The sequence below is a fragment of the Perognathus longimembris genome, chromosome 2 (genome assembly GCF_023159225.1).
Source record: "Perognathus longimembris pacificus isolate PPM17 chromosome 2, ASM2315922v1, whole genome shotgun sequence".
NCBI classification, from domain to species: domain Eukaryota; kingdom Metazoa; phylum Chordata; class Mammalia; order Rodentia; family Heteromyidae; genus Perognathus; species Perognathus longimembris.
This window is the reverse complement of record NC_063162.1, coordinates 75,684,010-75,696,258: the sequence shown is the minus strand read 5'-3', so window position 1 is coordinate 75,696,258 and position 12,249 is coordinate 75,684,010. Positions and strand designations below refer to the sequence as shown.

At 52.7% G+C, this 12,249-nt stretch overlaps 1 protein-coding gene across 1 annotated transcript in view; it reads right to left on the bottom strand.

Annotated features, from left to right (window-relative positions):
* Crhr2 (corticotropin releasing hormone receptor 2) overlaps positions 1–5,537 on the bottom strand; it is a 36,635-nt gene extending 31,098 nt beyond the window's left edge. The window contains exon 1 of the mRNA XM_048337799.1: positions 5,401–5,537. Within this exon, the coding sequence (XP_048193756.1) occupies positions 5,401–5,463 (63 nt within the window). The 5' untranslated portion in view covers positions 5,464–5,537. The remainder of the gene's footprint in view (positions 1–5,400) is intronic.
* Between the last annotated feature and the right edge of the window lie 6,712 nt (positions 5,538–12,249).

Genomic DNA, 12,249 nt, shown 5'->3' with positions numbered 1-12,249 from the left:
TGACAGCCTCTGATGTATAGCTGTCCTGTCAGAAGTGGGGTAGCCCATTGGACCCGAAATTGGTGCCCAGGTAGGAGCCCACTGGACCTGAAATCAGTACCAGGTAGGAGCAGGTCTGTTGGGCTGAACCTCCACCTATGGTTTTCACTGTCTCTGCACAGACAGAGGAACTGGGTTGTAGGGCTGGTAGTGCCCACTAGGAACTGGAGGCCACACAGTGTGTTCACAGCAATGCTTTTCGTTGGCCAGCCTTCCCTTTAGCCCAGGAGTTTCTAGACTTCTGCACAGATTGGCTGAGAGCTGCCCCTCATCCTCACCCTGCTTCAGTAGCTACATGTATGTCCACATTCCCAGTGCAGGGCCTGGCACACAGCAAGTGCTCATCAAAGGTTTGCTGGGTGACTCGGGGGGGGGGTGGGGTGAGCTCACAGTCCCCTCAGCCAGGCAGTCACTCTTCAGTCCTAGTGCTGGGCCATGAGTCCTGGGCTCTTCCTGCTGCCCAGGTTTCCTTCCCTCTGAGTTTTTCTTTGAGTTGGGCTGCTGTGAAGGTCCAGGTTCTGCTTCTGGCTGTATGTGCTGGGAAGAGGAGGGCAGGAGGCCCTGGCTGGGGAGGAGGCAGCAGGGCAGAACCACCATGAAAGCTGCTCCTCCTCCATGTGGGTCCTATCCAGACACTGCCTGCACCCCAGAGGCCAGGGAGGCCCGGCAGGTGCCAGCTCACAGGAGCCAGGGGGTCTGGCCAGACTAGTGTCCCTCCTGGGCCTAGCAAACAAGTGTCAACCTATATTTAGCCCCTGATCTAGGTGTGGAGATTTGTGGGAGCTCAGGTCCTGGCCCAGCCTGGACTGAGGAAAAATCTCTCTGGCTCCTTCCTCTACTGCCCAAGGGCAGGGAAGGGCAGGGGCAGCTCCTCTCCAGATCTGTTTTCAGTCATCCATGAAACAGGGTGCAGGGGGGCTGTCAGAGAAGGAGGGAGAGGAGGGAAGATGGTGAGGAGTAAGGAAAGAAAAGTAGGAAGGGGAAAAGGAGAGGGAAGGATGCCAAGAAGGAGGGGAGGAGCCAGAGAGGGGGTTAGTGAGAAAGGGAAAAAAGGGAGGGAAGGAAGGGAAGAGGGCAGGAGCTGAATAGAGAAAGAGGAGAGGACAGAAGATAGGGAGAAGAAAGAATGGGGCATGAGGTAGGAGAGGAAAGGAAAGAAAGAGGAGGGATGAGGAGAAGGGAGGCGAGAGGGGGATGGGGAGAGGAAAGGGAAGGGAAGGGGGAAGGGGAGGAGAGAATTGGGGAGAAGGAAGAGAGGAAGGGAGGGGAGAAAGGAGGAGGGAGGAGGGGGAAGGAGGATGAAGGAAAGGGAAGAGGGAGGAAGGGGATCATTGTCTTGTTCCCTACACAGAAGAGACAGTCAGGGGCTGAGCCTCACTGAAATGAGGGTGAGGACAGACACCAAGAGAAGAAAATGGGCAGTTTTTAGAGTCCAGGCACTGGGCCAGCTTCCTGCCTGGGGACAGTTCTTACTTATAGGTTAGAGACCTTGAGTGAGATCCCAAGGCCTGGGCAGCCTCTTGTGGCCTTTCCAGTGCCTTTGCTTCAGCAGGGGTCTCCTCTAGGAAGCCTCCCTTCCTCCAGTCCTAGGGTCCCCTCCCCCACCCAGCATCTCCAAGGCCTGATCTTTTCTCTGAAAGCCCCTCACCCACTGTCCACTGCCGGTTGCTCACCTGACCTGGCACACAGAAGTGTAGGGGGCAGGGGAGAGGGGGAGAGGGCTGAGGGAGGGAGTTCTTGGGCCCAGAACTGAGGGGAGAGCTGGCCAGATCTAGAACAGGTCATTTCTTCTATGACATCTTTAATTATCAACTCATTAGCCATCCTTTTTGCCTAACAGCCACCCTTCTGATTTGTTCTGGAAATTGTTTGGATGTCCTAAAAATAGCCTGATATTAAAATCAAAGTTTTTATTTAGGAAAGAGACCTTAGAGTCAGTGGCCTGGTTGGACTCCTGGCTCCCCCCAGTGACCCAGGGCATCACCCCAGCTTCTCTGGGGCCCATTGGGGAAGAATGGTCTCATCTTGAGTTGCTGGGAAGTTCTGAACCAGAGACGCATGGCAAGCAGTGCCAGGCCCTGTCAGGCAACTGCCAGAACAATCTTTCCTCCCCCACCCCAGTAGAGCTAAAATGGCATCATCTTAAAAAAAAAGTTAGAATTTTCAACAAAGTGATTTTAGACAAATTGGCTGAAGACTCCTTAAAATGTTTACAATTAGATGCAGCAGAAAATGACAGCAGAGCGGATACAGATTCATCTGCCCTCTGTAAGGCTCTGCAGACCCAAGACTTGCAAGGAACACAGAACAAGGCAGGCAGTGCCCTCAGACAAATGGCTTAAAAAAAAAACAAAAACCTTAAACACTGACAAAATGGCAAAACCAGACAAAATTAGCTGATTAGGTTAGAAAACACTCAGGAGGGAGCTGAACTGGCAAAAGTCATTAGATAAATTAGCTTCTGAAAAATGGGCTGGAGCCTGTGCCTGCCTGAGTGTGTTGGGGAAGGTGAGGGGGGGCTATGTGGGGGGCGGGCAGCGAGGTCTCCGGGGAGAGCTGGGCAGGCTGGGAGGGCTCAGCCTCCTGAGGCCTGCACTTCCTCTTTGTGGAGCCAGCCTTGCACAGATGACCCCATTGGAAGACAGGATTTGGGGAGGCCTGTCTGAGCCGGGGCTGGTAGGGGCAGACAAATGGCACCAAAGGGCTGGGTGTGGGCGGCTGAGTAGCCCTCTCTGAAATGCTTGGAAGCAAAAGCTTTCCCTAGTCTTCCTGATTTGGGGTGTTTGCCCTGACTTTCCAGGATGAACATCTGTAGCTCAAAGGTGGAGTTAAACAAGGTAAGTTTTGTGTTTTGAGCATTTCAACTGTTGTGACTGTTTTCTGTCCTTTTTTTTCTCGGCCCAGGCTCCATGTTTCCCTCCTGGCTTATGGGGTGTGGCTGATTCTGGGGTCTCTCCCTTCCCCTGCTGGTCAGACCAGGCCCTTCCCTGAGATATCCCTCACCCTTGGAGCGCATTTCAGATCTTACCCAACTCCAACCCTGATGTCTGCAGTTGGGTCCTCTGGCCTGCCCCCCTCAGCCTCCCCCAGCTCCCCCCGAGCCCCAAACTCTACCCTGTAGACTTGGGTGCCACATCCCACCCCACTCCTGTCAGGCCATCTCACACCTTTGCACTTTTCTTCTTAGGCCCAATTTATGGTCTATAAATACACATGATTCTTTACCATCCTTTCTGCCAAAGGTCTGTATGAGCCAGAACTGCAGGAGGGCAGAAGGCACTGGGTTCTTCCCACCCTGCACAGTCCTTTGTCAAATGTGGATTGGAAAAGAGATAGCGCCAGGTCCTCCTGGTGTGCCTCTCTCCCCCTCCCTGCTCATCTCTCAGGTTCTCCTTTCCCAGGGAGCAGAAATCTTAGAATAGTTGGCCAAGGACCCAGGAATAAATCCTATTACTTTGAAGGCTGAGGGAGGGAGAGGTAAAAAAGACCAGGTGTGTTTGCCCCCAGCTGGTCTGGGCTAGGATCTAGCCTCTCTGTCTCAGTCAGGAAAGCCAGGGCAGGGCCTGGGCCTGGACTGACCCTCAGAAAAGCTGAGAGCCAGGGTCACCTCTGAGGTCACTAGGTCTCAGGTCTCAGAATGCAGCTCATTTCTCCTGTGCCTCTGCCTGGATGGGCCTTAGAGCAGTAACTGGGAGCCCAAATCCCCTTGGTAGGCTAGAAGCACAGCCCCCATGGGGACAGCCTAAGGGCTCCCTTACCTCAGACCTCCCAGACCCTTGTGAAAGGCACCAGTCTTGAGAATGAGCTCCAAGCCAGCATGTTTGGGGGTAGGCAGTGAACACACTACCACCTCCACCCACCCTGGATGCTGTCCTCAGGGCCACAGAGGACCTGGCAGCCTGAGGCCCTCTTCCCTCTGGGGCCCGCACCACCTGGGCATAGTGCCCACACCTCCTGGCCTTGGTCTGAGTGTAGGGTAGAGGCCTGTCTTCACTGCTGATGCACTGCGGCTGGTGTTTCCCCCAAGGCTGACATCATAAAAGTTCAGTGCCAGGGCCTTTCTCATTTTGTCTCCACTACTTCTCATGACCACCACCCCAGGAAGCATCATCTCACTCTCCATTTACCAGTGGGGAAATGAAGGCTGTGTTGACTATGCTCAGCACACATGAGGTGGCAAGGCCACTTTGCTGAGATTGCAGGTGTTCACTGTGTATCTGTGGAGCTACTGTTGAGAACAGTGCTTTCCACAGGGAGAGACACTGAAGCACAAGACAGTCCCCAAAAGTGGCTTGTGACATCAGTACAGGGCTGATGTCCTGACGTCCAACCTGGCTCTGGCCTGTACCGTGGAGCCTCCTGGCTCCTCTCCGTCCTTGGGATGGTCTTACTGGCAGTCTTTTGGGGGAAAGGTGTCTTAAGACAGAGCTTCTTGCACTCTGACCCTCAGTTTCCCTTGGAGGTAGAATCCTCCCACATCTGTTTCTGGGACTCCTCCAGAACTCACCCACCTTTAGCAAGTCCCTCCCTCCCTCCCTCCCTCTCCCCCTCCCTCTCCCTCCCTCCCTCTCCCCCTTCCCTTCCTTCCTCCCTCCCTCCCTCCCTCCCTTCCTCCCTCCCTCCCTCCCTCCATCCCTCCCTCCTTCCCCCCTCTCTCTTTCCCTTCCTTCCTTCCTTCCTTCCTTCCTTCCTTCCTTCCTTCCTTCCTTCCTTTCTCTTTCTTTCTTTCTTTCTCTTTCTTTCTTTCTTCTTTCTTTCTTTCTTTCTTTCTTTCTTTCTTTCTTTCTTTCTTTCTTTCTTTCTTTCTTTCTTTCTTTCTTTCTTTCTTTCTTTCTTTCTTTCTTTCTTTCTTTCTTTTCTTCCTGACCTTCATCTCAACTCTACAGCAGACCCCAACTCAAAGGAGGGAACCCAGAATCTTTTTCACTTTATTGTCTTTAAGTAAATTGTGCAAAGGAGTTACCATCTAACAAACCGCTTCATGAATACAACCTATATACCCAGAATCTTTGTGTGGTAGCTCCTTTGGCACTGGGATCTGCCTGGCACAGGCGTGGGTGGCAGAGGGAGGAGGAGGCTCTCTGATGGTCTGATGGGGAGGTGCAGGGGGCCGGGGGAGAGGGGAGAGGATGGATATTGTGGGGATTTTTTAGTTTTGTGGAACTAAAGTGTTACCTGCACCTCTCTGCTGATCTCCATTTTTTTCCCTGTCCCATCCTAGCTGGCATTAGGGTCTCATTGCCACTCCTCACCCAGGCAGGAGACCCCCATTCTGACATAGGATGCAACTGATTGCTGAGCCTGAGTCAGGAGAACTCTAGGTTCTGCTTCCCCCCGCCCCCAACACCTTCTCACACTTACTTGGAGCAGAGGGAGCAGGCAGAACAGCAGCTGAGGTACATGGAGAGAGCCTGGCAGTCCCATGGACACATCTAGCTGTGGCTAGGGTCTGGGGACCAGAACTGCTGCCCAGCAAAGCAGAGCCTGCCCAACCTCACTGACTCAGAGGCTGAGGTGAGGCCCCTGGGTTCCTGGGGATGGGGGGGGCATGCTCTGCCTCTCCTAGGGCAGCAATGACACGCCCACTGCCCGCCCTCTAGGCTATTTATAGCCAGTGCTGGGCAGTAGCTGGGCAGCCAGTGGACAATTTCCCTCCTCCCACAGAACAGGGGCCCTCACCTTCCTCCTCCCACCAGCACTGCCTGTTAGGGTGACCCTGACCCTCAGGGTGAACAGGAGAAAAGGAGGGGTCTCCAGCTGTGATCCTGGTGGAAAGCAGAGTGGATCTTCCCCTCCCATCAGCACCTCCCAAAGCAGCTGGGAGATCACACAGGCCCAGGTCAGGCGAGGAGGCCATGGAGGGCTGTGCATGGGTGTGATGCTATGTGATGTGGTATGATGTCATGTGATATGGCATGTGGTTTGAGGTCATGCACTGTAGTATGTCATCACACCATATGTGATACAGTGTGACACAGCATGGTGTGGAAATACATCATTGATAGATCTGGATAAAGTCTATAGATAGGGTTTGAATCATTTCCTATTTTTTCTATGTATTTGAAATTATCTAAAAATAAAATGCTTAAAAAAACAACACCAAACAAACAAAACCAAACCCCAAAGCAGTGGCAGCAAATTGCAGCCACGTGGGGACTGGGCAGGTTCTCAGGAGGAAATGGAGGTGGCCTGGGGGTCCCAGCATCAGATGCTGTTTGCACACTGCTTTCCTGTGGGGTGGGGACACATGTCTCCTTTCCATGCTTTCTTGTGGGAGAGGGGACAGGCATCTGCCTTCCCGGAGCCACAGAGCAGACTCCAGACCTGGGTTGGAGCTCCTGACCCAGGGCCAGGCTGGGGTTTAATGCTTAGTAGTAGTCCTGGGGCCCGGATCTGGGAAAAGCATTCAGGGAATGTGGTTAAGTAGCCTGAGCCTGAGCTGTGTCCTGGGGGGCAGGGGGCTGGGGAGGTAGCGGAGATAGAGCACTCAAGCTGGATACTCATCCTGCCAGCTGCCCAGGATATTTTCTTGTCCTTCAGTGCTTCTCCTGTACCCCCTTCCTCCAGGAGGCCTTTGCTCCACTGCACTGCCTCCTTTCCCTCTTCCCTGAAATCTCACAGCCCATCCCAAATCTCATCTCTCATTGCTTGAATGTTCTCTAATCATGTCATGTGTGATGTGTCTGCTTTCCAACACACAGTGGCTTGAATGTGGGGTTCAGGCATGGAGAGAGTCATGTCCATGGAGGGATCACGCCCATGAGGAGGGGTCAGGGGTCATGTTCATGAGGAGGGTTAGGTAGAGCCTTTCTTCTTGTGAAACTGTCTCCTTCCATGATTTGCTATGCAGACACTGTGTGTCTGCTGTATACTTGGTTCCTTGTGGGCCAGAGCCAACATAATATCTAAGATGGTTCCACCTCCTGAGACACCATCCCATATGCTCTCCTCCAGCCTTGAGAGGAGGCAAAGGGCAAAGGGCCATTGTGCAATGGTCCAGCACAGATGAGTGAATGAGGGCCCAGACCACTGACCATGGGTAGCTGGTAGAGAAGTGAGCAGCTCTTCTGAAATCACCCAGGGACCTGTGTGGTGCTCCTAAACTGTGCTCCACAGAGAGACCTTGTTTCTTTCTTGTGGAGAACCAGAGATGGTAGTTTATCGGCTGTGTGTGAGGTGCATAGGGTAAGCAGTAAGCCCTCAGGCAGGGCAAGCTGTGAGCCTCCACATGGGGGTGTATGGGCCTCCACACAGTGGGGCAGAGAAGAGAGGCCTGGAGGCAGGGGCCTAGGAGCAGTGGCCTGGGGTGGGCTTTCCTCAGACAGGAAGCCAGTGCTGCTTCCATCCAGGGTGTTTTCCCAGCATGCCTCTGCCTCCCCCAGACCAGTTCAGGGTACATTTCTGACACTTATTGCCTAAGGGATCAGGAAGTGAGCAGGTGCAAAACTCAGGGTAGAAGCTGTGCAGGAAATGGTTAGGCTCTCCATCTCCATGTCTAGGAAGCTACAGTGCTGAGGAGACTCCAGACTTCTGTACATTTGCCTTGGGCTATTTTATGTGGCTATGAAAAGAAAGAGTGACTTTTAAGAGTTGGAGGACTTGGGGACATTTGGGTTGTCATGTCCTTGAGTAGAAGAGGACCAGGGGAGGGTCAACAGAAGCCTGAACCCCTGGCCTGCTCTGGCCTGGCCTGGCCTACATGGCTGCCACATTGACATCTGTTCTCCTGTGCTGTAGCCAGTGAGGTGTTGAGTCAAGGAGAGGCAACACCCTCACCCTGCCTGACCTGTGGCCAAATGTCCACAGGTATGTGATGCTGTGTTCTTAGCTGGGGCCTCACCAAATTAGCCAGACTGCCGTCTGCTTTATTTCATTGTCTTTTTGGTGCTGGTACTGGGGCTTGACTTCAGGGCCTCATGGTTTCACTTGGCTTTTTTGTTCAAGGCTGGTGCCACACATTCACTTCTAGCTTTTTGCTGGTTAATGAGAGGTAAGAGTCTCATGGACTTTTCTGCCTTGGCTGAATTTGAACCTCACTTCTCAGATCTCTAGGATCACAGGTGAAAGCCATTGGTGCCTGGCTGTAGTCTGCGTTTGCAACACAATTCTATAGCTTTGTGGAAAGGATGGGAATCAATTTTGCTTCCTGTTAATTTCTTCTCCTGGTTTCCATAGAATATGTTGTTCTCTTTCTCCCTCCCTCCCTGCCTGCCTGCCTCTCTCCCTCTAAAACCCTGGTTCAGGGAGGGCAGAACCAAGCATGGGTTCTGTGAGATTCTGTTGGCGTTCATCTCTGTAAAAAAACAAGTCATCTCTCCGATAACAGAGGCTGAGTCAGTTCTGGCAGAGCTCTACCTGCTCACAAAGGATCCTTGAACTTTATGCCAAGAACAGCTGCGGGACTTGTATTTCCGGCTTGGTTCAGGCTCTGGTGCTGAGTGGCATCAGGCCTGGGTTCACCTGTCACCTCTGTGGTTTCCCAGCTGCCCCCCCCCCACCTCTTCCCCATAGTGTCCCTCCTACTGGGCAGAAGCCTGGAGGAGATCCTAGGACAAGTTGCCCCTGGGCCCTGGGGGTATGGCCTGTGCAGTGCCTCTGGGACCCCTCTGGGGACCCCTGTGGGTTCCTGCTATAGGCCACCCTGCCATGCTCTAGTGCTCCCTGCACCCTTTCCCTCCCCCCCACCCCCGCAACTATAAGAAGACCTCAGCGGAGGCCCCTGGTGAGGATTGAGGTAGCGCCTATGTGACAACCCAGTACCACATGGGTCTTGTAACCACAGGGTGCCTCCCTAGGTGACTTCATCCTCTGTGGACCTCTGTAGAGCTATGGTGTCGATGAGTGATTCAGCCTTCAGCAGTCCACTGTCAACTGAAGCATCATCCTGCCTGGACTGGCTTTGGATTGCAATCAGATCTCAACCTCTTGAGTAGCTAGGCTTACAGGTGTGAGCCCCCAGCACCAGGCTCGGGATGCATTTTATGTATATGTGGGGATGTCTCCATGAAACATTCTTGCATATCCCCCTTGCATCCTTCGTCTCCTCCTCATCATAATCATCATCGTCATCATAATCACATCCTATACCTTTAGTGGCTGTCCTGGTGGCCAACAAGACCATCAGGAAATGAGGAATGAGGCCGACAGCCTGGGAGGTTTGTCTTCTGCCTGATTCCTTTGGCCCCAGGCCTATATAGGGAGGGAGGATTCCATGCCTGCTGCAGGACTTACCAGCCAGGAACCTCTGGAAAACTGGGTTTTAGCCTCAGCCTCAAATTTCTCATCTGCCAAATGGGATAAGAGTTGCTGCCATGGATGGGGCTGAGAGGCTGGTTCCCCGAGTTTCCTTGCCCAGGGTCCTTGGTTCCCCCTTGGCCTTGCTCTGGTTATCTGTGGTCCAGCCTGCTTTGTTCCCTTAGCCCTGTCTGTGACCGGGGCGGTGGGGGTGGGGGGGAAGGGGAGGCACTTGGATCTACTCTTCTGCCTGGGCCTCAGCGCTCTGGACCATGACAAAGCCCTTAAAAGTACAAACGAGGCTGGGTGCTGGTGGCTCATGTCTGTACTCAGGAGGCTGAGATCTGAGGATTACAGTTCAAAGGCAGCCTGGGCAGGAAAGTCCATGAGACTCTTGTCTCCAAGGAAACACCACAAACAGTCCAGAAGTGGAGCTGTGGCTCAAGTTGTAGAATGTTAGCCTGAGCAAAAGAAGCTGTGGGACAGGGCCCAGGCCCTGCCCCAGAAGAACATTAAAAAAACACCCCCCAGGGCTGGGGATATGGCCTAGTGGCAAGAGAGCTTGCCTCGTATACATGAGGCCCTGGGTTCGATTCCCCAGCACCACATATATAAAAAACGGCCAGAAGTGGCGCTGTGGCTCAAGTGGCAGAGTGCTAACCTTGAGCAAAAGGAAGCCAGGGACAGTGCTCAGGCCCTGAGCCCAAGGCCCAGGACTGGCCAAAACAAAACAAAACAAAACAAAACAAAACACCCCCCCCCAAAAAATGTACAAATAAGGAGACATGAAAGTTACAGTGGTTACAGCCAGGGCCTCTCAGTTCACCTCTCCCACTTTCCCAGGACCCACAAGGTCATGAACAAGGAACTGACCGAGGACCAAAGGCCAGCCGGAGCAGGACTGCCAGTGCCCTGCCCACCTCAGCCAGGTGTCCTGCCTGCTCAAGCCAAGCTGTGGTTCCTGCAGAGGGGGGCCCTGCCCCACTGCACACCAGGCCTCCCTGCCCATATTCTCAGCATGCGATAACCTCTGTCCTTTGGGGTTTAGTTTGCATGGCTGTGAGCAAGTCATCCTGCCTCCCAGGGGAGGACATGGTGTTTATATGTTCTCACGGTCACCTCTGGTCATGTCTCAGCTGCTTCTCCATTGCCCGTGCAGACCCCCACATGGAGACCTGTAATCCACCCCAGAGAAGGAGAGCGCCTCCTCCTGGAGGCCGGCCTGGCCTCTGTCTGGCACAGGTCCCACTGCCCCTCCCCACTCTAAGCCCACCAGGGTCCTTGTAGCCTGTGAGGCAGCTCATCCGGAGTAAGTGTGTCACAGGTGGTCAGGCGTGGATGAGGTTGCTTCATGAACAGAGGCAGCTGAATCATATGGCTCTGCTTTTCTCTGACCTCTGCCTGCCATAGCCCCTCTTCGGGGATCTCAGAGCACCCTGATATGTTGATTTTGCCACCTTCTGCCAGTTAGGGGTCCCCAGAGAAACAGAACAAGTACAGGATATGTCTAGATGGATAGATTGGTAGCTCTACCAATAGATAGATCGATAGGTAGGTAGACAGTTGATGTGTAGGTAGTTAGTTACATGATAAAGACATGGTAGCTAGATACATAGATGATAGATGGAAAGATAGATAGATGATAAACAGATACTAGGTCAATGATAGACAAACAAATAGATAACAGCTGATAATTAGATACATTTATTTAAGAACTCGGCTCATGCAATCATGGGGATTGAAGTCCACAGGGCAAGTTGAAGTATGAATTAGAACTGAGGTTGCCATCTTGCAAAGACTGCAGAGCAAGACAAGCAGGCAAGACATAGGATGGGAGCCAGGGCTCCTATGTGGCAGTCTTCAGGGAGATTATTTCTTCTTTAGGAAAACCTCAGTCTTTGCACATAGGCCTTCAACTGATTACATAAGGCCCACCCATAGGATTAAGCTCAATATACTGCTAGAGTAGATTCAAGTACTGAGTCAAATTGACACCATCTCTAGAGGTGCATGGTCAAACAGCAAGGCCTGATATCCTTGCCAACTTGACAGAAACATTCACCATAACATAGCCCCAGGCCTGTTTATCTCAGGCCTCTAAATCTGAACCCTAAGTATGGTTGTTGTTGTTGTTGTTTTTTTTTCAGTTTGCCTGTGAGTTTTTTAGGTCATGTAAACACACTTGTTTCTGCTAGATGGGACAGGGAGGGGGTGATCTATCCCTTTCATGGGGCACATCTAAGCTCACACATTTAGGATGTCTGCTAGGTCTATGGCCATACCACCCTGAACACACCCGATCTCGTCTGATCTCGGAAGCTAGGATGTCTGCTAGGACAGGATAGAGCCACGAGGCTCCGCAAGCTGAGCTCTGGATTATGGGTGTGGAAGGGCAATGGTTTCTTACTTTTTCATTTCTGCTTTTCAGCATCCCCACTCCCACACCAAATTCACAGGACATGCATGCCTTGGTATAGTAGGAAATTTATCAAAGATGTAGGAATTGGCCTTTTGAGAAGGTGGATTGCTATGCCCAGCCCCTTGGCTGGGTGGGCCAGGCTACTGGGGAGAGGGCTCTTGGCCTCAAACCAGGCATGAGCCTTCCCTCACCCCATGTACCCTCATGCCCTTCTGTCTCCATGATGACACGGAGGCCCATGGTTAGTTCTGAGCCTGGGTCTGGAGTACCTGGCCTTCACCACATGCAGGCCCTGTGAAAAATGGGAGAGGGACACTAGGAGGTCTGTGTCAAGGTGAGATCAGATTCAGAAATCACACCCAAGCTGGCCTGTGCCCAGCACTGGCAGATGTCAGAAGAGGCTGCCCTTCTGAGGCTGTGGAGGCTAAGCCTTGGAGATAAATTGTGGCCAGGTTGTGTTCCTTTGTGTGATTTGTAGATGATTTATAGATGCCAATGGTTTTGATGAGGTAGGAGGAGAAGCAGAGGGAAAAGCCAGGCTGTTCTCACAGAGGCCG